At 43.4% G+C, this 26,958-nt stretch overlaps 2 protein-coding genes across 2 annotated transcripts in view; both read right to left on the bottom strand.

Moving 5' to 3' along the window:
* Positions 1–795: 795 nt before the first annotated feature.
* LOC106577668 (interleukin-13 receptor subunit alpha-2) lies at positions 796–13,095 on the bottom strand. Its single transcript, XM_014155985.2, has 8 exons — positions 12,772–13,095; positions 6,262–6,361; positions 4,385–4,560; positions 4,012–4,145; positions 3,243–3,387; positions 2,328–2,430; positions 2,109–2,190; positions 796–1,890 (listed from the first exon to the last, which is right to left on the bottom strand). The coding sequence occupies exons 1-8, from the start codon at positions 12,860–12,862 to the stop codon at positions 1,789–1,791; spliced, it is 933 nt and encodes a 310-aa protein (XP_014011460.1). The 5' UTR covers positions 12,863–13,095; the 3' UTR covers positions 796–1,788.
* A 468-nt stretch (positions 13,096–13,563) lies between these two features.
* LOC123728738 (dedicator of cytokinesis protein 11-like) overlaps positions 13,564–26,958 on the bottom strand; it is a 137,592-nt gene continuing 124,197 nt past the window's right edge. Inside the window, 6 exon segments of the mRNA XM_045701398.1 lie at positions 13,564–15,331; positions 17,698–17,836; positions 18,458–18,558; positions 19,779–19,963; positions 22,520–22,730; positions 23,366–23,512. Of these exon segments, the coding sequence (XP_045557354.1) occupies positions 15,242–15,331; positions 17,698–17,836; positions 18,458–18,558; positions 19,779–19,963; positions 22,520–22,730; positions 23,366–23,512 (873 nt within the window). The 3' untranslated portion in view covers positions 13,564–15,241.

The raw sequence follows: 26,958 nt of genomic DNA on the forward strand, positions 1-26,958 counted from the left end.
CAGATGGAACTGATAGCAGGCATAGATTTGTCTGTAACGGCCAATACAGCACGACTTGGAATGATGCTCGTCAAATTAGCATCCAGGATCCACATTTTATAATTATTATAATAAACTGGGTGGCTTGAGTCCTGAGTGCTGCGGTATCTCAGACTTTATACCACAGGTAAAATTACTTTTTACTGGTATAATTATGTTATTAACCAGTTTACAATAGCAACAAGGCACATTGGGGGTTTGAGGTATATGGCCAATATCCCACAGTTAATGACTGTATCCAGGCACTCCGTGTTGCATCGCACTTAAGAACAGCTCTTAGCCATTGCATATTGGCCATATACCACACCTCCTCAGGCCTTAGTGCTTAATTATATTATATGGATGAAACTACATATTCCAGGGAGCAATCCCTCTGTGAAAATTAAAAGGGGGGGCAGAACTTAGTTTATTCAGTTCTTTGTTGATTGGGATATTATTTGAACACACTAGATTGATTTTCATAAAACAGCTAAGAGTGCACTAGGCCTTTACTGACTTGCCCATTGCTTGCTCTGTCAGAATGTTTTTTAATTGCCAAGTGTACTTCAGAACAGATAAGTCTGAACTTGTTCAGGGCCTCCTAAAAGTAATTGTTTTCATTAACATTTAATGACATAACATGGTGTAATTTCTGCCAAGGAAGAGTCTCTGCATATATTTAGATTTGATGTGAATGATACCGGATGAGTGAGTGTGTGGAGATTAATTTCAACCAGGCATGTAGAAGACCAACAAGGTTCCACCTGGAAACATATAGAACATGTACAATTTTTTATTTTTTTAAACTGCACAAAATATTTCCTTGACATGCAAAACTCAAAATATACATTATACCACAGGAGGTTGTTTGCACCTTAATTGGGGAGGACGGGCTCGTGACGGGCTCGCTGGAGCGGAATAGTATAAAATACATCAAAAATGGTTTCCATGTGTTTCATGCCATTATTATGAGCCGTTCTCCCCACAGCAGCCCCCACTACATTATACTGTACATTTTACAATCTACACATCTGTACCACCTATTCTACACATAGCTATTATGTACACGGAAGCTATCCCTTTAATAGCAAGAGATGTGGTAGATAAACTGCAGTAGGTTGACAAGCTAGCTCACATTGGCATATAGCCTCTTGCCTTTGATATGTATCGTCTAGCACCTCTCACTACGAGATCATCTTTGTAGGTGTCCCCTAAATCACTACATGATGAACAGGGTTGATCACTCATAAAGCTTGCAATGCTGCCTGGGCATATCTTTGGGCACTGCCTACTAATGTTCCATTTGGTCGAGGAGTGAGGGTTATGAGCCCAGCTCCCCCTCGTTTCCTGCACTGGCTTTCTGATAACACCTGACCTATGACCCCAAGCCGTGGGATGCAAGAGGTTCATGAGAACAGTTGTTAGTATCTTCCTAAACAAACAGACACACACGTTACTCAGAACAATACAGGAGTCATCGCGTCAACGCCTCAAAACAGTCCAGGGAAAAACCCAGGAAAAGGAGTGTATTCTCCACAGTCCATACTCCACACACTGTCCGTCTGTGTCCAACTTGTTAAAGTAGTCCATCGACTGCGGAGCTCCAAGTCCTGGCATTCTTCAGCAATGCAGTTGGGGTCCACCTTAACATGGCTTGCTCTGTGTGTCGGTCAATGACACTGAAGTCATCTGGCTCCCAGGTCATATCGGATGTAGCTGTATCTATCTGTCTGTACTGCAGTAATCACAACTGGATCAGTGTGTAGTCTCTCAGGGGTCAGGCTGCATCATGAGAAGAGGAAGGTCTTTGTCTAGGATGACCTTACATTCTACCTCCTCCTCTACCGGGACATAGAGATTCCCTATGGTGCTCTGGAAGGCAGGGAATGAGGGGGAGTGTGTTAGTGTGTGTGTTAGTGTTTGTGTGTGTGAGGGTCATGGGGCAACATGGATGAATTGTAAAGAGGAAGTTCAATATGAGTATGTACTCTAAACGCTGAGCATTTCTAGTAAGTGAAGTCCTCTAACTTCAGCTAGCCCCTTACTGTTAGACCACTGCTAATAAGAAAAGAGGCTTTTGCTGTTCTTACCTTCCGTTCCTTATTGCTGTTCAGCATGTCCTTCAAAATCAAGGAGGGCTGTGGAATTTTGGGGAAAAGCTTCTCTCTGTGCCTGGAAAAGAACCAAAGAGGCCACAATGAAAACTCTAATCACCAAAATGTAAATTGCTTAAGTGAAAACACAAGATAGCATTCTCTTTAGACCCCCCCCCACTACAGAATCTTGACCCATGATGTAGGTTGACTTACTTCATGAAACAACAAAGAAACAGGATGATGAATAGGCCAACTGCAGCTGGAATGAGGATGGCAAATACAGTCATCGACCAGTCAACATGAAGATCCTCCACACCTGAAAGGAACACAAGCAAAACGTCAGTGACTGGGTCTAATTCTAATCATGTCTATTAGATTAGAAGTCTATTACATTTAACCAACAGTCAATAGTACTCAATTCTATTTTAATGTCATATACTTAAGCAATAAGGCATGAGGGGGTGTGGTACATGGCCAACATACCACAGCTAAGGGATCTTACGCACGATGCAACGCGCCAACCCCTCTTTTACGCTACTGCTACTCTCTGTTTATCATATATGCATAGTCACTTTAACCATATCTACATGTACATACTACCTCAATCAGCCCGACTAACTGGTGCCTGTATGTAGCCTCACTACTGTATATAGCCTTGCTACTGTTCATTTTTACTGTTGTTTTAATTTCTTTACTTACCTATTGTTCACCTAATACCTTTTTTGCCTTGTTGGTTAGTAAGTAAGCATTTCAATATAAGGTGCCTGTTGTATTCGGCGCACGTGACAAATAAACTTTGATTTGCCTGGATACAGCCTTTAGCATATTGGCCATATACCACAAACTCCCCAAGCTGCATTATTGTTATTATAAACTGGTTACCAACGTAATTAGAGGAATAAAAATACATGTTTTGTCATTCCCGTGGTATATGGTCTGATCAGCATTCAGGGCTCGAACCACCCAGTTTATAATATTTTCATAGACTAATGGTATAATATACACTTTTTATTCATCCTCCATTTTATTTGATACAGGGAACGTTTAAACTATTTCAATGTTAATATAATTATATCATCGACTGTGTCCTGACAGAGAGAGTGTGGAGAAAGAAAGTGGAGTATGTACCATAAAGTTCAACATCGCTCCAGTCGCTCGCTCCTGCGCCACATGACTTCTTATAGACTGCTTTAACCTGGACTCTGTATTGGCATCTCAGATCATACGGCACGTACACAGCTACATTATCATATTCGTATTGTATCTCCTTACTCTGGAGGAAACACACACAACATTGACTGGAACTCCGATAACGGTACCATTTCACTAAAACATGCAAGGATACGCACACACACACACACACACACACACACACACACACACACACACACACACACACACACACACACACACACACACACACACACACACACACACACACACCCCTTTATGTCCGTAAAAGCAGTGTAAACACGTTCCAGTGACTAAAGCTGTATTTTTATTTGTGTAATTCAGATAAGTAGCCCATCTCATCGTGACAATACCAGAACGCCCAACCCTTCATCTGACCTATATACTGTCTGTAGCCAGATGAACAAATAAACTCAGGTCTCGTTATCGGTTAATAAATCATTCACCATTATTACATCCACATGTTTTGAACATCAGGTCTCTGTTGCAAAATAGATTTGATCTCAGTGAGACTAATCTGTCCAACAATGGCCGAGTGAACCATAAAGAACCAAGGTTAAATTAAATATGAAACTATTGAAAACTCTTCCGGGAAGTGCAACAGAAGAAAACATCGGCAATTACCAGGTTGTCATTGTAAATAAGAATTTGTTCAGAACTAGCTTGCTTGGATAAATAAAAGTTTATACACACATCCATGGCTTACCAGAGACTCTTGACACTTGCTGTAGTTTAAGATGTAAACCCAGCAGCGGTGAGCGGCTAAGTCCGGAGGGTCCCAGCTCAGAATGAGATCCTTCCCTTCCTCTGTGATCTTAACCCTAGGGGCCGGGGGCTTGACTGAAGAGAATCGGACATACAGTAGACCATTAGATAAATGAGAGTATTGGTAATATCAACAATATTGAATATTACTTGAGTTGGGTAGTATCAAGTAATTACTGATTAGTTGTTATACCTTGATAAATAGTTTTAGAATTCAAAGAAAATATAATTTTTTTTGAATGGTTTTCAGGTCATACTATGAGGATATATCGCAAACATGTATTTTTAACTGTTAAAAAAGTAGTTATTCTTACCATAATGTACAGGACACACCCGGAAGGTTTTCTGTACAGACAAACCATTGAGAGTCCCATTGAAGTGGAAGTAGACATCATGTTCAAGGAAGTCTCCTCTCAGGCAACATCCTGTCTTCTCACCAGCTCTGTCCTTGTAGTCACTGCATGCTGTTTTGTGGGATTCACCAGGGTACCTGAAACATTAGGGATGAGAATCTGTCACTGCTCAGCTCAACTGACACTTACATCTAGGTTGGGCTCAGTGCCATTGCTTGTCAGTTGAATTGATAGATGAACCTTTGCACTCCTGAAGCTTAATGACGTCTAAGATGATGGTAGGATGTGTAGGAGAAACAAAATATGAAGTAAATTGGTAGAAGAAGCCTTGGCAAAGGTCTCTAGGCCTATGTGACCATTGGCAATTCATGTTTCATCTGCAAATATTCAGTGTGCCAGGAGTTATTTTACCAGTTCAGTCTGCAGTGGCATGTACTAATGGATGCCAAGAGAAGCAAGGCTTCCCCCCAAAAATGTACCAATAATAAAAAAAATGGGTTTCATAATTGTCCTTCAATTCACAAGAAACTGAATGTACACTACATGACCAAAAGTATGTGTAAGCCTTCTTGTCAAACATCTAATTTCAAAATCATGTGCATTAATATGGAGATCTGGGAAGGCTTTCCACTAGATGTTGGAACATTGCTGCAGGGACTTGCTTCTATTCAGCCACAAGAGCATTAGTGAGGTAGGGCACTGATGTTGGGCGATTAGACCTGGCTCGCAGTCGGCATTCCAATTCATCCAAAAGTTGTTTGATGAGGTTAAGGTCAGGGCTCTGTGCAGGCCAGTCAAGTTCTTCAACACCTATCTCGACAAACCATTTTGTATGGACCTCGCCTTGTGCACAGGGGCATTGTCATGCTGAAACAGGAAAGGGCCTTCCCCAAACTGTTCCCACAAAGTCGGAAGCACAGACTAAGGGTGAGGGTGAGGGCCATTCCCCCCAGAAATGTCCGGGAACTTGCAGGTGCCTTAGTGAAAGAGTGGGGTAACATCTCACAGCAAGAACTGGCAAATATGGTGCAGTCCATGAGGAGGAGATGCACTGCAGTACTTAATGCAGCTGGTGGCCACACCAGATACTGACTGTTACTTTAGATTTTGACCCCCCCCCCCTGTTCAGGGACACATTCAATTTCTGTTAGTCACATGTCTGTGGAAGTTGTTCAGTTTTTGTCTCAGTTGTTTAATCTTGCTATGTAGGTCACGACTTCTGCCGAAGTCGATGCCTCTCCTTGTTCGGCTGGTGCTCGGCGGTCGACATCATTAATCCATTTTTCATTGGTTTTGTCTCGTCTTTCTACACACCTGATTCCAATCCCATTCATTACATGTTGTATATTTAACCCTCTGTTTCCCCTCATGTCCTTGTCGGAGATTGTTTGTGGTTATGTGTTCGTGTATTTTGTACTGGTGCGCGACAGGTTATTTTACCCATGTTATTTTTTATGTACGTTGGTTTTTGGAGTTTGTTTTATCTAAATTAAAATACTCCAGTTACACCAAGTTGGTTTCTCCTGCGCCTGACTTCCCTGCCACCTACACACACACACACACACGACAATGACAATGTACATACAAATATTTACACATGCTAAGTTTGCCGAAAATAAACGCAGTTGACAGTGAGAGGACGTTTCTTTTTTTTGATGAGTTTATATAATGGTCGCAAGGCATATAAACTATCAGGTTATAGAGAACACAATTATCACAACACAAGGGTTGTAATATTTTTTTCTGGCTTCCCCAGTGATTTAACCCACACACCTTTACGGTCAGTCCGTTGCTTTGGGTAGGGAGTGATTAGGAATTTGAAGTAAAATAGTTCTCACCAGTAGTAGAGCTGGAGGTCATCTGCAGTCTGATTGGCTGGAAGCCAGCTGCAGTTCATGGCCTTAGAGGAGTAGAGGGAACACTGGAAGTTCTCCAACTCTGAGAGAGCAAAACAAAAACATTGCCATGAGTCTAGACTACAAAAATAGAATTTGACAAAGACTGATGCGGATCTGAATGTTGTCCTGATTATTCTTTCAAACATTAATCATTTCAATACTCAAATGTCCATTTGAAATTCGTAAAATAAGATTAATAGCAGCACATTGTTTGTATTGTAGACTGTGTCCTTATCGACTGCTGGATGAAGTTCAGAGGAGTTCACTAATCCCATTTCATAAAGGGGCAAATCCTAATTTCCACGGGAGAAGTGAAAACTCTAAGTTAGAATTCGCCCCACAGTGATTGTTACCTACCTGTGGGTTTAGCGATAGATGTGGACAAGTTTGCTTAAGGTTCTCTCTGCAGTTTATGGGGTTTGTTGTTTGCACCGTAACAATATTTTTGGTTAATATATTTACATTTACGTCATTTAGCAGACGCTCTTATCCAGAGCGACTTACAAATTGGTGCATTCACCTTATGATATCCAGTGGCACAACCACTTTACAATAGTACATCTAGATCTTTTTTTGGGGGGGATAGGGGGGGGGGGGGTTAGAAGGATTAGTTTATCCTATCCCAGGTATTCCTTATAGAGGTGGGGTTTCAGGTGTCTCCGGAAGGTGGTGATTGACTCCGCTGTCCTGGCGTCGTGAGGGAGCTTGTTCCACCATTGGGGTGCCAGAGCAGCGAACAGTTTTGACTGGGCTGAGCGGGAACTGTGCTTCCGCAGAGGTAGGGAGGCGAGCAGGCCAGAGGTGGATGAATGCAGTGCCCTTCTTTGGGTGTAGGGACTGATCAGAGCCTGAAGGTACGGAGGTGCCGTTCCCCTCACAGCTCCGTAGGCAAGCACCATGGTCTTGTAGCAGATGCGAGCTTCAACTGGAAGCCAGTGGAGTGTGCGGAGGAGCGGGGTGACGTGAGAGAACTTGGGAAGGTTGAACACCAGACGGGCTGCGGCGTTCTGGATGAGTTGTAGGGATTTAATGGCACAGGCAGGGCGCCCCGCCAGCAGCGAGTTGCAGTAATCCAGACGGGAGATGACAAGTGCCTGGATTAGGACCTGCGCCGCTTCCTGTGTAAGGCAGGGTCGTACTCTGCGAATGTTGTAGAGCATGAACCTACCGGATCGGGTCACCGCCTTGATGTTAGCGTAGAATGACAGGGTGTTGTCCAGGGCTCTTAGCACTCTGGGAGGAGGACACAATTGAGTTGTCAACCGTGATGGCGAGATCATGGAACGGGCAGTCCTTCCCCGGGAGGAAGAGCAGCTCCGTCTTGCCGAGGTTCAGCTTGAGGTGGTGATCCGTCATCCACACTGATATGTCTGCCAGACATGCAGAGATGCGATTTGTTCCTCAATTAATCATGTTGTGTATTTAACCCTCTGTTTCCCCTCATGTCCTTGTCGGTGATTGATTGTGATGTTATGTTACGTGGGTTTGTGTATTGGTGTGCGACTATTATACTTTACCCATGTTATTTTGTACTTTGGTTTTGGAGTTTGTTTTTTAATTAAATACTCCAGATTAACCAATTTGGTTTATCCTGCGCCTGACTTTCCTGCCACCTACATACACGAATATGACAGAATCACCGACCCGCATATTGAAGTCAGCAGGAGAAGATACCCCGGACGGAGAGGTGGAGGAGCGCATCCAGGAGAATGCAGAGAAGCTACACCATCTATGTGCCGCCATGGATCGCGTTGTCCAGAATCTGGACCGCTGGGAGAGACAGGGAATTCATCCAGCGCCTCCACCAGCCCAACCAGGGTCTATCCGAAGCGCCCCGTGCCAACTGGAACCCGGTGGCCTCAGTCTAACCTTGCCTCAGGGTTACGACGGGAGTGCTGCCAACTGCCGGGGTTTCCTGCTCCAATTAGAACTGTATCTGGCCACGGTCCACCCAGTTCCAACTGACCGTGAGAAGAGTTTCGCCCTCGTCTCGTGTCTCACCGGGAGAGCCCTGGAATGGGCCAGCGCTGTGTGTGGAGGAGGAGATGCGGCGTTGAACCATTGAGGAGTTCACCCGCCGTTTTCGGGCAGTTTCGACCACCCACCGAGGGCAGAGCGGCGGGTGAGCGCCTCTACCATCTGAGGCAGGAGATGAGGAGCATCCAGGATTTTCCCCTAGAGTTCAGGACCCTGGCAGCCGGTACGGGATGGAATCACAGGGCCCTGATCGAGCATGAGGACGTCCGTTGGGAGCTGGCCTGCAGAGACACCACCCTCACCTTCGACCAGCTGATGGATCTGTCCATCCGGCTGGACAACCTGCTGGCTGCTCGCGGACGTCCAGATCGGGGTCTGGTGGTTCCCTCCTCCCGCACCCCCTCTCCTCTTCCCATGGAATTAGGAGGGATGGTGCACAGGGAGACTGGAGGGGGTTCCCGCTCGTGCACCATGGGTGGCCGCAGAGGTCACACTGCTGGTCGGTGCCGGGTAGGTTCCTCTGGGAATCGAGGTAACAGGCAGGGCGCTCTGGCGCCACCCCAGGTGAGTAGACACCATTTTCATCCAGAGCCCTCTGTTGCACATATATTTGTCTGTTACTTTTCCAGATTTTTCCCGGCGTTCCCAGCATAAGGCGCTAGTAGATTCAGGCGCGGCTGGGAATTTCATTGATCAAGCTCTTGCTCGTAGTTTAGGGATCCCCATTGTAGCCGTGGATGTGCCTTTCCCCGTTCACACCTTAGATAGTTGACCATTAGGGTCAGGGTTGATCAAGGAGGCCACAGCTCCTTTGAGTATGGTGACGCAGGGGGGTCACAAGGGGGAAAAAAATAGTATTTTCCTTATTGACACTCCTGCGTATCCCGTGGTGCTGGGTCTACCTTGGTTAACTAGTCATAACCCCACTTTTTCTTGGCCACAGAGGGTTCTCACAGGGTGGTCGCGAGAGTGCTCAGGTAGGTATGTAGGGGTTTCCGTTGGTACTACTACGGTTGAAAGTCCAGACCAGGTCTCCACCGTGTGCATTCCCCCCGAATATGCCGATTTGGCTCTCGTCTTCTGTAAAAGGAAGGCGACTCAATTACCACCCCATCGACAGGGGGATTGTGTGATAAATCTCATAATAGACGCTGCACTTCCCAAGAGTCACATGTATCCCCTGTCGCAAGCGGAGACGGTGGCTATGGAGACATATCTCCGAATCCCTGCGTCAGGGGTACATTAGGTCCTCCATTTCACCTGTCTCCTCGAGTTTCTTTTTTGTGAAGAAGGATGGAGGTCTGCGCCCGTGCATTGATTATCGAGGTCTAAATAAATCACGGTGGGATTTGCAGCGTTTGTAGTGGTCGGCTGGGGCGGACAGGGCTTTTAGGAAACTGAAGGCTCCGTTTACCTCGGTTCCTGTGTTGGCTCATCCGGATCCGTCTTTGCAATTCATAGTGGAGGTGGACGCGTCTGAGGCTGGGATAGGAGCTGTGCTCTGTCAGCGCTCGGGTACGCCATCTAAGCTCCGCCCCTGTGCCTTCTTTTCCAAGAAGCTCAGCCCGGCAGAGCGAAACTATGATGTGGGGTACTGGGAGCTGTTGGCTGTCGTCAAGGCTTTGAAGGTGTGGAGACATTGGCTTGAGGGGGCTAAACACCCTTTTCTCATCTGGACTGACCACCGCAATCTGGAGTACATCCGGGAAGCGAGGAGACTAAATCTTCGCCAGGCAAGGTGGGCCATGTTTTTCACCCGTTTTGTGTTTACCCTCTCTTACAAACCAGGTTCCCAGAACGTTAGATGCATTGTCCCGGCTGTATGACACAGAGGAGCGGTCCATGGATCCCACTCCCATAATTCCAGCTTCGTGCTTGGTGGCGCCGGTAGTGTGGGAGCTGGACGCGGACATTGAACGGGCGTCACGTGCAGAGCCCGTTCCCCCTGAGTGTCCAGCTGGGCGTCGGTATGTTCCGTCTGCTGTCCGCGATCGATTGATCTACTGGGCCCACACGTCACCCTCCTCTGGTCATCCTGGGATTGATCGGACGATGCGCTGTCTTAGTGGGAGGTAATGGTGGCCCACTTTAGCTAAAGACGTGAGGGTTTATGTTTCCTCCTGCTCAGTGTGCGCTCAGAGCAAGGCTCCTAGACACCTACCCAGGGGTAAGTTACAACCCTTACCTGTTCCACAACGGTCGTGGTCGCACTTGTCGGTGGATTTTATAACCAATCTTCCACCTTCACAAGGTCCACGATCCTGGTTGTTGTGGATCGTTTTTCTAAGTCCTGTCGTCTCCTCCCTTTGCCCGGTCTCCCTACGGCCCTACAAACGGTGGAGGCTCTGTTTACATGTGTCTTTCGGCACTACGGGATGCCTGAGGATATAGTGTCTGATCGGGGTCCCCAGTTCACTTCTAGGGTCTGGAGAGCGTTCATGGAACATCTGGGGGGGTCTCCGTCAGCCTTACCTCGGGTTTTCACCCTGAGAGTAACGGGCAGGTGGAGAGAGTTGGGTGTGGGTAGGTTTCTGAGGTCTTATTGCCAGGACCGACCGGGGAAGTGGGCGAAGTTTGTGCCCTGGGCAGAGATGGCTCAGAACTCGCTCCGCCACTCCACCACTAACCTCTCTCCCTTTCAGTGTGTGTTTGGGTATCAGCCGGTTCTGGTCCCTTGGCATCAGAGTCAGACCGAGGCTCCTGCGGTGGACGACTGGTTCCGGCGCGCGGAGGAAACCTGGGACGCTGCTCATGTCCGCCTTCAGCGTGCCGTGCGGCACCAGAAAGTGGGCGCAGACCGTCGCCGCAGTGAGGCCCCGGTGTTCGCACCGGGGGACAGGGTCTGGCTCTCGACCAGAAACCTGCCCCTCCGCCTGCCCTGCCGGAAGCTGGGTCCGCGGTTTGTGGGGCCATTTAAAGTCCTGAGGAGAGTGAACGAGGTATGTTATAGGTTAAAGCTCCCTTCCTATTACCGCATTAACCCCTCGTTCCATGTGTCTCTCCTCAGGCCGGTGGTGGCTGGCCCGCTCCAAGAGGCGGAGGTGCGGGAGGTTCCTTTGGACATTGAGGGGGCCCCGGCGTACTCCGTTCGATCTATCCTGGATTCAAGACGTCGGGCAAGGGGTCTTCAGTACCTCGTGGACTGGGAGGGGTACGGTCCGGAGGAGAGATGCTGGGTTCCGGTGGAGGATGTGTTAGATCCTTCCCTGCTTCGAGAGTTCCATCGTCTCCATCCGGATCGCCCTGTACCTCGTCCTCCGGGTCGTCCCCGAGGCCGGTGTCAACGCGCTGCTGGGGGGGTACTGTCACGACTTCTGCCGAAGTCGATGCCCCTCCTTGCTCGGGTGGTGCTCAGCGGTCGACGTCACCGGTCTTCTAGCCATCATTGATCAGTTTTTCATTTTCCATTGGTTTTGTTTTGTCTTCCTACACATCTGTTTCCAATCCAATGAATCATGTGGTGTATTTAACCCTCTGTTTCCCCTCATGTCCTTGTCGGTGATTGTTTGTGATGTTATGTTACGTGGATTTGTGTATCGGTGTGCGACGGGTATACTTTACCCATGTTATTTTGTACTTTGGTTTTGGAGTTTTTTTAAATTAAATACTCCAGATTAACCAATTCGGTTTCTCCTGCGCCTGACTTCCCTGCCACCTACATACACGAATATGACACTTCGTGTATGTAAACTTCTGACCCACTGGAATTGTGATACAGTGAATTATAAGTGAAATAATCTGTCTGTAAACAATTGTTGGAAAAATTACTTGTGTCATGCACAAAGTAGTTTTCCTCACCGACTTGCCAAAACTATAGTTAACAAATTTGTGGAGTGGTTGAAAAACGAGTTTTAATGACTCCAACCTAAGTGTATGTAAACTTCAACTGTATATATATATATATATATATAAAAAACTAACTGCATTGTTGGTTAGGGGCTCGTAAGTAAGCATAGCACTGTAAGGTCTACACCTGTGACAAATAAAATAGTTGATTTGAAATTATGCATTCGTGTTCAGTGATAAGTGCTTGAAGTGGACCATTTTCTTGTCCTGCTTAGCATTCTAAATGTAATGAGTACCTTTGGGTGACAGGGAAAATGATGTGTAAAAAGTACATTATTTTCTTTAGGAATGTAGTGAAGTAAAAGTTGTACAAAAAAATTATAAAGTACAGATACCCCAAAAAACGACTTAAGTAAAAATACTTTAAAGTACTACACACCACTGGCTTTGTCCATGTCAAATGAACAAAATATATTTTAATGGATGCAGAATTTACATTGGATCCAACATGCACTTTCATTAAAACAGAGAATTAAAAAACATGAACTTCACAGTCGCTGACGTCGGTTTCAGGAAATGAACATGGAATTCTACCTTTCCAAACAAGGTTAGGCTTACCTACCGAGAATGACCAAACTGGTTACACATATGACTATTAAAGATCGGGAAAAGTAAACGCATACATACCTTTCTCAACTGCAACCTCTGGAGTGATCAAAGGAATAAAGTATTGTAGAACCAAGATAAATTCCATATGTTTCAAAATCATGTTGTCCATTGCGTAATTCTGATGGAGCGCACCTCCTCAAAACTCGCACTGAATTCCAAAGGTAAGTTTACCAGAATTGTCGAGCAGTTGTCCTAACTGAGAAAACAATACATGTGCCTCACGTTCAGATAAACATAAAACAAAAGCAAACACAGGATTTACTCCAGCGAGCGAGTTATTATTCCATGTCGTGTGACAGTGTGCGTCTATTATGCAGCGGACTGGCAAATTGGGCGGAGTTTGCATGCATGGAGTATTCAACTGTTACCCTACGAGGTCCGGAGCCTGCTGGTTTTCTATTATACCTGATAATTAATTGCACAAACCTGGTGTGCCAGGTCTGAATCAATCTCTAATTAGAGGAATTCATAAACATAAGCAGTGGAGCTGGCTTCGAGGTCCAGAGTTGAGCTTGAGGGAAAGAGAGCATACTGTAGCTCAATGTTAGGCCTACTAGAGTACAGGACAGTAGGATTTGTCGTCATCAATTTTACAGTGTGTCAGTCATTCGTTTTCTTCATTGGATAAAAACTGTTTGTAAAAAGCGCTGACAAGAAACAAAAGTCACCCTAACCCATATAATACACCACCCCTGCTTAGGCTATGAGCCCCGTGTATAATTGAAGTTAATACAACTTAATAAATCCATTAATAACGTTAATACATAAACATGAAAATAAATACAAAATAATGAGGTCAATACAACTCACTTTTTAAAATATGTCTTTATTGAAAAATGGCTTTACAAACATGCAATATGTTGAACAAGCACCTGTACTTACAGTGTAATTAAAAATGGCAAATAAGTCAGACAATCAGAGAAATAACACCTCTCTGCCAGACCTGATGCAACCATGCATTTTTCCAAAAACAGTACAAATATAAATACATACATTACATACACATTTTTCTTCTTTTACAGCATAACAATATATTATATACATCTGCAAATGATTATCAGCAGTCTACTAATTTCAGTGTAGCACTTGTGAAATACTGTACAATCAGTTTTATTATTACTTGAAATAGGACAGGAGACTTTTCTGAGGAGAGATGTAGGCACTACTAGAATACTAGAACCAGCTAGCTGATAGAGCCCTCAAATTCAAACCTGGACCACAAAGACGTTTTGAATTCTTCACCTTTAAATCAGGGACTGATTTAGATCTGGGACACCAGATGGATGCAACTAATTATCAGGTAGAAGAGAAAAACAGCAGTATTCCAGACCTTGTAGGGTAGGATTTGAATACCCCTGTGATAGAGGCATAAAATCACAACCATTAGCCTGGTCCCACAATAATTGGTCTTTTGACCAATCAGATCAGATCTTTTGTTCAGAATTGGACTGTCTGTGTCAACGCAGCCTATGAGTTCTCAAGACAGCACTAAGAGATCTGGGACCAGGCTAATCAATCTTATGGTCAAAGAGCAGGGGCACCATATCAGAACATACAACACAGCTCAACAACTAAAGTAACTGTCTGAGCATTGGCTTATTACAGAGTGACTGACAATTTGACAGAGTATACTTCAATAAATCTCCTTTCCTTACTGTACATTTTCCTTACATCTAATAGATGGGTTGGTTGTTTAGCGACAAAACCGACGCGTGCACAACTATGGGACAAAACAGACATGGTGGGCTTAGACTGTTGATAACATGTAAACGGTATTTAGTCTCTAAATGTTTATTGAAAACATAAATACATTTGCACAATGAGCACTTGTCTCTCAAATACATGGTATCAATAACAAGATTCAGCGAGCTGAAACGAGCCACCTATGATTCCCCGCACAGCAGCTTCTTGTCATTGTTGCTAGCTATCTGACTGTTCAGAATCATATCAACGCACGTCTTCCGGCCACGTCGATGCGCACACATCATTTGCGTGATGTTGTCAGCCAACCCATCTATATCTAGAACCTAAAAGGGTTTGTCGGCAGTCCCCTATTGGAGAACCCTTTGAATAACACTATTTGGTTCAGGGTACAACCATTTTGGTTCCAGGTAGAATCCTTTTGGGTTCCATGTAGAACTGTTTCCACATGGAACCCTATTGGAACCCTTTTTTCTAAGAGTGTACAGACAACAGATGGGTTGGTTACTGTTTGTTTTTTCCCATAACATAAGCAACATTAGCTACCTTAGAGCATAGCAGAATAGACTCCAGCACTTAAGTGTAATATTGTGTTTCCACTTCTCTCAAGCAACAAAGCCATTTGATGCAGTGTGCAAGGCAACTACAGCTTTGCATTGATCATAACAAAAGACAGCCATTACCAGGAAGCTGACAGATCTGATTTGGGTTCAGCTGGCGGAGAATGTATGTGTGTGTGTGGGGAAAATAGCTATACTCTGTGTGAAAAATGTGTGGTCTGTAGACTTTAGCCCAGGTCTGTAGTAGTCCCACTGATAGCACGGAATACATGTAAGGAGTTCTGGACCAGTGTCTGCATCATATCCTCCTGGAAGATCTATGGTGACAGAGTAGACAACAACATACATCGGTACCATCATTGGTCAAACTGCCACAGACACTTACAGTGCCTTCGGAAAGCTTTCAGACCCCTTGACTTTTTCCACATTTTGTTACATTAGTCTTATTCTAAAATAAATAAAACAATTTACTCAACCATCTACACACACCATGCACGCACCCTCATATAATGGAGTTTATTAAAATAGAGGTCATTGTTTCCCTCTACAATAAATCAAGTATTGTGAGCAATACAGTTGCTTAAGTAACATTTCCACACTTTATTGCTGTTAAAATGGAGCCCAGGGAATTTTGTCCACCGATACCCCTTGTATATTGTCTCGCTATTGTTTTTTTTGTTGCCCTTTAATTAGTTATTTTTCTATTTCACTTCCGTTTATTTTATACTTGTTTAATTATTTTTCTTAATCCTGCATTGTTGGTTAAGGGCTTGTAAGTAAGCATTTCACTATAAGGTTTGTATTCGGTGCATGTGACAAATACAATTTCATTTGATTTGTTGCCAGAAACAGTGCATCAAGCCAGTGACTGCTTCTCTCACTGACCGTGAAAAACGGGAGATGATAACAGGTTTGTGTTTCATCAACATGTAGAAATGAATATTCAAAGTTACACTACAGAGGGCATCACATTACCTGGCACTCCTTAAATCTAAGGCACAGCAAGGGACAGCATAGACAGAAGGGAAAAGTTATCTTATAGACACAAAAGGAAAGTAAAAGACAGAATAACACGTAATGTGCTGCCAACAGTCAGGAGAAAGAGAAAGCTTTTGTGAGAGAACAATACATTCAGTACATACCAATCGACCTTGGTCAAAGAGAACCATGATATACTCTGGTTAAAGTTAGTCTGATTTGTACATCCATTGTTGGACTTTTGAATTAATGATATATACGGCAGCCAATGATCCTTCAAGAATATAACCTACAAATGCCTCATGAGCTTAGTACCACATCATATGCCAAAATATAAAAATTATTTATTTTAACAATGTAGAGCTTCACAGTATGGTTATAACTTTCATGTGGATGCCATGGACTTTCAGTCCTTGTCTATTTGAGAGGGATTAGCCTACACTTCCCTAGCCCCATCCCTCAGCTGTATAGCTAAATAAGTGGCGGTCGTTGATGTTGTTTACATTACGGACTGCAGAGTAAAAACAGAGTAGGAAATACAGAGTAGGAAATACAGTAGATGCTGCACTTATTAGGAATGTTTGACAGGTCTTGCACAAGGAGGAGTGGTGAATCATACTGTTGCTTGGAATATGGCAGGGTAGCGTGTGTGTCGGAGAAGTTCGTCACTGGCAGCGTTTGGTACACTCACACACACTCATTGCCCCCTCCCTGCGCCGTTATCAGCTACACGTTAACAATGTGGGTCGACACACAAGTTAACTTCGCTATCTTAGTACATACATTACACACTTTATTCTTACCTCCCGTCAGTAACAGTTGATGGTATAAATAATATACAGACAAGCGTTCATGTTTAATTTAAGCAACGTTTATTGTACTTATCAATGTTATGGATGAGCGCGCTGTTTGTTTGGTTCTATTCCTCTCTCTCCGATCGGTAGCTTCCGGGTGGGATAAGGACCAGAGATACGGCATTCGGTCTGGCTTTGTAGTGTCTGTCCCGAATGGCTCGTTCACGTGAACAGGCATATTGGAAGACACCATGTCAGTAGGGATGAGATTTTGTACATTTGTTATATTGCATCATGAAAAACGGATTGCAAAGGTGCAATGTATATAATGCATGATGTTTAGCTGAGTGGAAAAATGTAGGCTTTGATGATGGTAATTGCTTAATTCATTTGTGTTTGGTATGTTCTGATGGGAGGGGCTTCCCCCACAAAAGGAGCCTCTCTTTCAGATCAAAAGGGGGGGGCTATTTTGAATTGAGCTGTTGATGCAAGTATGCATGCGACCAGACATGTTGCTTCTTATCAGCAGGTTTCTGGGTAAACGTGACTCAATATCGAAACTGTCTTTTGTAGAGCCAGCTGGTTGCAACACTGGTTGACACACTCTAGCAACTCTGTCACAAAGACGTGGCTTCTTACAGTGAAAATGCAACTTCTCTGTCAGCTTTTAAGATTACACAAAGCACCCCTAAGTCTGGTGTTTGATCAAAAGAAGTAGGGGGAGGAGAGGAGGATGAGAATAGGAGGAGAAGCAAAGACGTGAGACCTCTAGAGAGAGTGTGGTCAGAAGTCATCTTGTGTGCATTGGTAAGGCTGACTGTGAATACAGCAGTTATGATTAAGGGGAGCCCCCCCACCTCACCTGTTATTGGATGATGTCTGACAGCCACCTCCCCCTCCCCCCATGTCACCTGTTCATGGATGATGTCTGACAGCTCCTTAACAATGTCTTTGAAGTTGCCCTTCAGGCCCTCATGGTACTCAAACTGGTCCTCCTTGATCAGACGCTCATTTATGTCCAGCGCCATACTACAGGCCTCCACAAACCTCCTGCATAGACAGGACACCCAGACACCCACGAAAACACACACACACAAGTTAAATGGGTACAAAGGATGGTACTCAGCAGGTGTCATAAGACATACAATTCTAAATTAATGGTTATCCATCAAGACAATGACATATTTCATTTTTTGCTCCACAACTTTGAGTTTGAACTTTTGGGTGTAGATGATATTTGGTAGGGTGGGTAACTATGCCCGGACCTGAATCTACAGATACCTGAACACCTCCTTCAGCTCTATGGCTTTCTACACATACCTGAACACCTCCTTCAGCTCTATGGCTTTCTACACATACCTGAACACCTCCTTCAGCTCTATGGCTTTCTACACATACCTGAACACCTCCTTCAGCTCTATGGCTTTCTGCACATACCTGAACACCTCCTTCAGCTCTATGGCTTTCTACACATACCTGAACACCTCCTTCAGCTCTATGGCTTTCTACACATACCTGAACACCTCCTTCAGCTCTATGGCTTTCTACACATACTTGAACACCTCCTTCAGCTCTATGGCTTTCTACACATACCTGAACACCTCCTTCAGCTCTATGGCTTTCTACACATACCTGAACACCTCCTTCAGCTCTATGGCTTTCTGCACATACCTGAACACCTCCTTCAGCTCTATGGCTTTCTTATTGTTGGACTTGCTGGTTTTGGAGTCGTCCAGAAAGGCTCTGGCGTACGCCATAGGACCTGCATTGACCTGTGGCGCACAAGACAAGGGCATGAGTAACAATCTTTAAAAGTAATGAATATCTTAGGTGTTCAGCTTCACCCTCAGGTAGTGCATGGGAACTCCTATGCTGCCTATCCACAGGCAATGACATCTTTATCAACACGCAGCACAGAAATAACATCATTGGTTAAGCCAATTTATCAACCAACCAGCAAATTATTAGAATCAGGTGTTAGATTAGGGTTGGAGCAAAAACCTGCAGGACGGTATCTCTCCAGTAGCATGGTTGAGCAGCCCTGGACTAGCGTGGTAGAGTAACAAACAAACAGTAACATGCTTTATCTGGAATGTTATATTTCCTTTTGCGCGACACAAGACATTTCTCCTATCCAGCTGTTCTATTCTCAGTATCGCCTGCTGCTACAGGTAACTGTCAACACCAACATAAAGTGTCACTGTTCCCCGGGCGCTGAAGACGTGTATTTCGATTAAGGCAGCCCCCCGCATCTCTCTGATTCAGAGGGGAAGGGGTTAAATGCAGAAGACACATTTCAGTTGAATACATTCAGTTGGACAACTGACTAGGTATCCCCCTTTCCCTTTCTTAAGAGGGTGTTGGGCCACCACGAGCTGCCAGAACAGCTTCAATGCGCCTTGGCGTAGATTCTACAAGTGTCTGGAACTTCCTGTGTGCTTTCAATATACTTTGTATCCCTCAATTGTTTATTTTGGAAGTTACCTATAGAATGGATGGAGAGGTATCGCTCGAGTTGCAACAAAATGGATGATCAAGTTCGGAATGAACCAATTTCACGTGTACAACATCTATAGACCTGCATCACTATACTGAGAGCTTTGCTGCTTCTAAAATGACCTATTTGGGTGTTTTTAGAGCCTTTGTTCATGTTTTTTTTGTGGCCCCCATATTACACAACGAGGATGAGGAAGTGATTTGCTGTTTGGGGCAAGTAAAAAAATGAAAATAGGAAAAACACAAAAAAGGTGTCTGGACCCTAATATAACATGTGATAAAAAACGGACATTTGGTTGTAAAAAACAAACTGCTCCTTTAAGGTTGTGTCATTAGATTTTGGGTGGAGTCACGAGAAATTTTGGTGGAAAAAATGAGGGCCCTGCTGGCAAATGTTGAATACCACTGTCTTAAGGTCTAATGTTAGTCTGTGGTGTTAGCTGCATGCACTAGCTGCATGCACAAAGTGATGTAGCTACAGTAAGGTCTAGTCTACCTGTACAGAGACACAGCCCTGCCATTTGAGCTGCATCAGGTCCACCTCCTGGGAGGAGCAGAGTTTGGTCAGCTCGGCGGTGCACGCCCGCATCTCGTCGATGGCCACGTCCACAGGCTTCAGCTCTACCTGCTTCTCCCCCAACACCTCCACACGCTTCTTCACATACGGAAACGTGTTGGCTGCTGGACAGAAGAGATACAGCACACAGTCAGGTCTCATAGACAATTCTAAACTCCTTAGCCCAAATCACTACACCCTACCCCTACACACTAACCCATAAACCCTAATGACATTTTATAACATTGTAACAAATTATAACAAGTCATAACAGCATTGTCTGGTATTGGTCTTGGAGTAATTTTTCACAGAACCTTCTGTCTCCTTCCATTGTTCTTAAATTGTGGGAAATTATCATTTTGAAACAGCCTTTCTGAGAAGCAGACAATTGAAATGCTGAAGCTAATGTAACACTGATCTAACTGGTAGTCCTTGGTCAAATATACGAACAGGTCATGTCGTGCAACAATGTTATTGCAACAACAAAAAGTAAACAACCCTGAACAAACACGCCACACATAACAAAACTCTTGTATTGGTTTATAGCAGGGATGGGCAACTTATATATACAGTTGAAGTCGGAAGTTTACATACACTTAGGTTGGAGTCATTAAAACTCGTTTTTAAACCACTCCACAAATGTCTTGTTAACAAACTATAATTTTTGCAAGTCGGTTAGGACATCTACTTTGTGCATGACACAAGTAATCTTTCCAACAATTGTTTACAGACAGATTATTTCACTTATAATTACCTGTATCACAATTCCAGTGGGTCAGAAGTTTACATACACTAAGTTTACTGTGCCTTTAAACAGCTTGGAAAATTCCAGAAAATTCTGTCATGGCTTTAGAAGCTTCTGAGGCTAATTTATATCATTTGAGTCAATTGGAGGTGTACCTGTGGATGCTATGATGGAACTGGCTCTCATGACCACCACCACAGGAAAAGAAGACCCAGAGTTACCTCTGCTGCAGAGGATAAGTTCATTAGAATTAACTGCACCTCAGATTGCAGACCAAATAAATGCTTCACAGAGCTCAAGTAACAGACATATCTCAACATCAACTGTTCAGAGGAGACTGTGTGAATCAGGCCTTCGTGGTCGATTTGCTGCAATGAAACCACTACTAAAGGACACCAATAATAATAAGAGATTTGCTTGGGCCAAGAAACACGGACAATGGACTTTAGACCGGTGGAAATCTGTCCTTTGGTCTGATGAGTCCAAACCTCTGTGTCTTTGATCTCCACATGTGTGTTTCCCACCGTGAAGCATGGAGGAGTAGTGATGGTGTGGGGGTGCTTTGCTGGTAAAACATTTTGAATTCAAGACACACTTAACCAGCGTGGCTACCACAGCATTCTGTAGTGATACGCCATCCCATCTGGTTTGTGCTTAGTGGGACTATCATTTGTTTTTCAACAGGACAATGACCCAAAACACACCTCCAGACTGTGTAAGGGCTATTTGACAAAGAAGGAGAGTGATGGCGTGCTGCATCAGGTGACCTGGCCTCCACAATCACCTGACCTCAAATCAATTGAGATGGTTTGGGATGAGTTGGACCGCAGAGTGAAGGAAAAGCAGCCAACAAGTGCTCAGCATATGTGGGAACTCCTTCAAAACTGTTGGAAAAGCATTCCAGGTGAAGCTGGTTGAGAGAATGCCAAGAGTGTACAAAGCTGTCATCAAGGCAAAGGGTGGCTACTTTTATTTTGATTTGTTTAACACTTTTCTGCTTCCTACATGATTCCATATGTGTTATTTCATAGTTTTGATGTCTTCACTAATATTCTACAATGTAGAAAAAAGTTAAAATAAAGAAAAACCCAAGAATGAGTAGGTTTGTCCAAACTTTTGACTGGAACTGTATATATGGAGACTGTTAATTTCCAAAAATAAGGGGCTAAATACATGAATCTGTTGTTCCATTATCACGTTGGTTTAACGGGATCGGGAGACAGGCGCAGGAATGCGTAATAGGGTTTTTTATTTACCCAAATTACAGCGTGCCATGTAAAAACAAACACGTATACAAAACACAGGGTTGAAACCCAAACAAAAGAGCGAGGAGTACCTCGAATAAATACACCGGGGCCAGACCAGTAACATACACAATGATTCCACACGGGACGAGACCTGTAATCATCTACGCAATACAAGTGGCACGAAAGCCAAAACAACACAGGTACTCACACTACCAAAGGACATTGGAACAATAACCAACAGCCCAATGGAAACCAAAGGGCACATTTAAACAATTGCAATCAGTGGGAATGGGGACCAGGTATGCGTAATGACACAGTTCCGGAGAGATCCGTGACATCCATGTAGTGAATCTGTTTTCAATGCGTTTGTATGGGCTAATAGTAGTAAGGCCAAATATACATTTTCATCTGTTTTATATATTTTTGGGATACTTCAAGGGGTCTTAAAATTTAAAATCAATATAGCTAAATGATCTTTAGTATGACCTTAAAACAATTCCATATAGCTTAGTAGAAGACACCCCACACATTTCTGGTTATATTATTTTCCTGCTGTGAGAAGTGGGGTCAAACTAAGATTTTACAACCTAAAGGTGCACAGACTGGTGTAAAGTGTGTGAATGGTTGTAACAAAGTTGTAAAGCTAACTAGTGGTTTTAAAGAGGTTGTAATGAGGTCATGAAGCTAACTTATGAGCACTGTCCTCCTCTTGCACTGGTCCTCCACACCGCCATGTTTCTTCCCCATCAGCGTGTACGGCGTCTCGAACATGAAGCGGTTGATGTTGTGGCACTTCTCAAAGTCTGTCTTCTTCTCCGGACACTCCTTCTCGTCAAAGTAAGCCTTGACGAAGGTGACCTGGATGTAAGCGAACTTGATGTCCAGGTCTTTGGGGTTGACCTGTTGGAGACAGGAGGGGTGTTAGGTAGAACCTAGATAATGTATTACCTAGAAAAGGTAAATGATTTATGTCGTCTTTGAATCAGTGCTCTTGAATGCAAGACACATTCCTGTAAAAAGGCCACATGTCTAGATGGGATACAGATTTTGTCAAATTTAACCTTAACCTAATTCTCCTAACCTGCAGCATAAGTTCTCCTAAACCTGCTACAAAAAGTACATTTTGACAAAAACTGTATCCCTTCTGGGCAAAATCCACATGAATGGAACTAAGGCCAATAGTTTTTCCTGATCAGGTCAGATGGTCAGTAATAGCTCCTGGCTTTTGGTATAGCATCCTTTATATCAGTGGGTGACCAAACCTTGTCCTGGAGTCCTTCAGTATGTATAGTACTACAGGAATTTCTAGATTGTTCATAGTTGGACCATCCTCTCTTCTCAGGAATGAAGAAAATAAAGATGAAAATATATGTTTTTATTTCTGGCTGCAAATTAAATTCATTTGAAACTACTGGAGAGTTTCCAACTCCAATAAAGGAAACAGCCTATTTCCTTATTCTAGGAACTCGTAGACTCAAAAATAGTGCACTGCATAGGGAATATGATGCCATTTGGGACGCACCCATAGTTATTACCTTGCTGGAGTCCTGGATGATTTTGACGTTGTCAGCTCCAGATTTGTACCCGTAGAGCCATAGAAGGCGCTGAGAGATCTCCGACAGACCTGTGAGTTTGGGCTCCTTGTAAACATACTCCTTCCCATCCTCCTCCTCAAAGTAACCCTGTCAACAAGACATATTAGCAATCTTAGAAAACTGAGTGTTCCAAATTCCAACTGGCCAATGGTGGTGCGGATGTTCATGCTGCAAAACAGGTACAGACTCAGGAGGAAAATATTCAGTCATAAGTCAATTAGACTAACTCTCAAATGTGAAAAGGTTCTGTGTCGGGTATTTCAATATATTTATTGGGATTTTTGAATGTATACAAGCATAAAAAACATTACATAATCAAACATGAACTAATAATATTCTAACAATCCATCTATATAAAACAAGGTTGTCCTTTTTGTGATACTGTAAAGTACCTGAGTTAGCCGCCTTAGGAAGCTCTAAACATCTCAAAATATAAAATACACTGCCTTCAGAAAGTATTCACACTCCTTGAACCTTTCCATAGTTTGTTGTGTTACAAAGTGGGATTAAAATTGATTTAATTGTCATTTTTTGTCAACGATCTACACAAAATACTCTGTAATGTCAAAGTGGAAGAAAAATTGGAACATTTGTAAAACACACTGAACAAAAATTTAAATGCAACATGTAAAGTGTTGGTCCCATCTTTCATGAGCTGAAATAAAAGATCCCAGAAATGTTCCATATGCACAAAAACATTATTTCTCTCAAATGTTTTGCACAATTTCTTTTAAATAGTGAGCATTTCTGCTTTGCCAAAATAATCCATCCACCTGACAGGTATGGCTTATCAAGAAGCTGATTAAACAGCATGATCATCACACAGGTGCACCTTGTGCTGGGGACAATAAAAAGGCACTCTAAAATGTGCAGTTTTGTCACACAGAATGCCACAGATGTCTCAAATATTGAGGGAGCATGCAATTGGCACACTGACTGCAGGAATGTCCACCAGAGCTGTTGCCAGAAAATGTAATGTTATTCTCTAAAACGACGTTGGAGAAATTTTGGGAGTACGTCCAACCGGCCTCAAAACCGCAGACCACATGAAACCACGCCAGCCCAGGACCTCCACATCCGGCTTCTTCACCTGTGGGATCATCTGAGACCAGCCACCAGGATTGCTAATGAAACTCTGGGTTTACACAACCAAAGAATTTCTGCACAAACGGTCAGAAACCGCATCATGAAAGCTCATCGGCGTGCTCGTCCTCCCCCCCAGGGTCTTGACCTGACTGCAGTTCTGCGTCGTAACCAACTACAGTGGGCAAAAATAATTTTATATATTTCTTCAGTGTATCTTGACTAGATAAGTACGGTGGCGACCCGTCATTCAGGGCAGGTGGAGAAGACCCCCACCTGTTTTGAGCCCCACCTGTTTTGCATGTTATTTTGGCATTAATACGTGTCACATATCAGTTTGCAAACAATGTAAAAAAAAAAAAATCATTGCATTAATTAAGCCGCATACAAACATGGCCTCTTTTTGGCTTTCTTGAGTAAGGCAGCTCCAAAATGCAGGTGTTTCAGCCTAGCTCAGAGAATGACAAGACTTTGATGAAAGTTTGATGACAAAATATGCAAATCAGTCATGGTGCTGAAAAGAAAGTCTGATGTTGGTTCAGCTTTATGTAGGCCCTAACAGATTGTGCGCACCGCTTGTCACCGTTATAGTGCAATTAATGTATTGTTTAGTGTTGTGGCTTTGCTGGCATGCATCTAAAACATTTCTTTTTTTGTCCCACCAAGATTTACATGCTAAAATCGCCTCTGGATAGGTATTCAACTCCGTGAGTCAATACATGTTAGAATCACCTTTGGCAGCAATTTACAGCTGTGAGTCTTTCTGGGTAAGTCCCTAAGAGCTTTCCACACCTGGATTGTACAACATTTGCCCACTATTCTTTTCAAAATTCTTCAAGCTCTGCCAAATTGGTTGTTGATCATTACTAGTCAACCATTTTCTGGTCTTGCCATAGATTTTCATGCAGATTTAAGTCAAAACTGTAACTCGGCCACTCATGGACATTTACTGTCTTCTTGGTAAGCAACTCCAGTATAGATTTGGCCTTGTGTTTTAGGTTATTGGCCTGCTGAATGGTGAATTCATCTCCCAGTGTCTGGTGGAAGGCATTTCTTTTTTTTATCCTGAAAAACTCCCCAATTCTTAATCATTACAAGCATACCCACAACATGCAGCCACCACTATGCTTGAAAGCATGGAGAGTGGTACTCAGTGATGTGTTAAATTGGGTTTGACCCAAACATAACACTTCGTATTCAGGACAATGTTAATTGCTTTGCCACATTTTTTGCAGTGTTACTTTAGTGCCTTGTTGCAAACAGGATGCAGATTTTGTAATATTTGTGTACTGTACAGGCTTCCTTTTTTTCACTCTGTCAATTCGGTTAGTATTGTGGAGTAACTACGTTGTTGTTGATCCATCCTCAGTTTTCTTCATTGGCCTCATGGTGAAATCCCTGAGCGGTTTCCTTCCTCTCCGGCAACTGAGTTAAGAAGGACGCCTGTATCTTTTTAGTGACAGGGTGTATTGATACACCATCCAAAGTGTAACTAATAACTTCACCATGCTCAAAGGGATATTCAATGTTTTTTTTTACCCATCTACCAACATGGGCCCATCTTTGCAAGGCATTGGAAAACCTCCCTGGTCTTTGTCGTGGAATCTGTGTTTGAAATTCACTGCTCGACTGAGGGACCTTACAGATAATTGTCTGTGTGGGTTACAGTAATGAGGCAGTCATTCAAAAATCATGTTAAAACGTATTACACACAGAGTGAGTCCATGCAACTTATTATCTGACTTGTTAAGCAAATATTTACTCCTGAACCTATTTAGGCTTGCCTTAACAAAGGAGTTGAATACTTATTGACTCAATACATTTCAGATTTTCAATTTTAATGAATTTGTAAAATAAATAGAAAAAAAAAACATAATTCCAATAACATAAATGGGGTATTCGTTGTGTGTGTGTGTGTGTGTGTGTGTGTGTGTGTGTGTGTAGGCCAGTGACAAATCTAAATGTAATCTATTTTAAATTCAGGCTGTAATCCCTTATGTATCTGAAGACAGAAGTGAAACTTAACCTAAGCCTTAGTGTTGTAGCATTTTTAGCCCTCTCACAACTATCCTCCTCAGAGGCCACTAGTCTTTAAGGGATTGGTGTAATTTCACTTTAATCTAATATCTCTCTCTCAGTTAGGGAAGTAACCAAGAAAGAACACCATATTTTAGGGATCCCAGATGGTCGATAGATACTGATATCAAACATGGTTAAAGTAAGCTTACAAGATCCAACCACAAGTACCTCAATGACGCTACACTAGCTAGACTATGACAGATGAGCACTGTTGTTATTTTTCTATAGTAATTAACCGAGAGAGACAAGTTTATTTTCTCCCCAAACAAATGGAAGACGGAGAGGAAGATACTCTTCGGCAGTATTACTTATTTTACTTTATTTTCCATATTTTTTCAATGTTTCTGTGATAAAAAAAATACAATTAACAT

The sequence above is a fragment of the Salmo salar genome, chromosome ssa18 (genome assembly GCF_905237065.1).
Source record: "Salmo salar chromosome ssa18, Ssal_v3.1, whole genome shotgun sequence".
In the NCBI taxonomy this organism is placed as follows: Eukaryota; Metazoa; Chordata; class Actinopteri; order Salmoniformes; family Salmonidae; genus Salmo; species Salmo salar.

What these genes read in the sequence shown, in the direction of transcription:
- LOC106577668 (XM_014155985.2), bottom strand. Translation starts at nt 12,862, where the DNA reads ATGGACAACATGATTTTGAAACATATGGAATTTATCTTGGTTCTACAA. An exon ending in GAGCGATGTTGAACTTTATG is followed by an intron (nt 2,431 to 3,242) that starts GTACATACTCCA and finishes TGTTCCTTTCAG; the next exon opens with GTGTGGAGGATCTTCATGTT. An exon ending in TTTCTTTGTTGTTTCATGAA is followed by an intron (nt 2,191 to 2,327) that starts GTAAGTCAACCT and finishes GTTCTTTTCCAG; the next exon opens with GCACAGAGAGAAGCTTTTCC.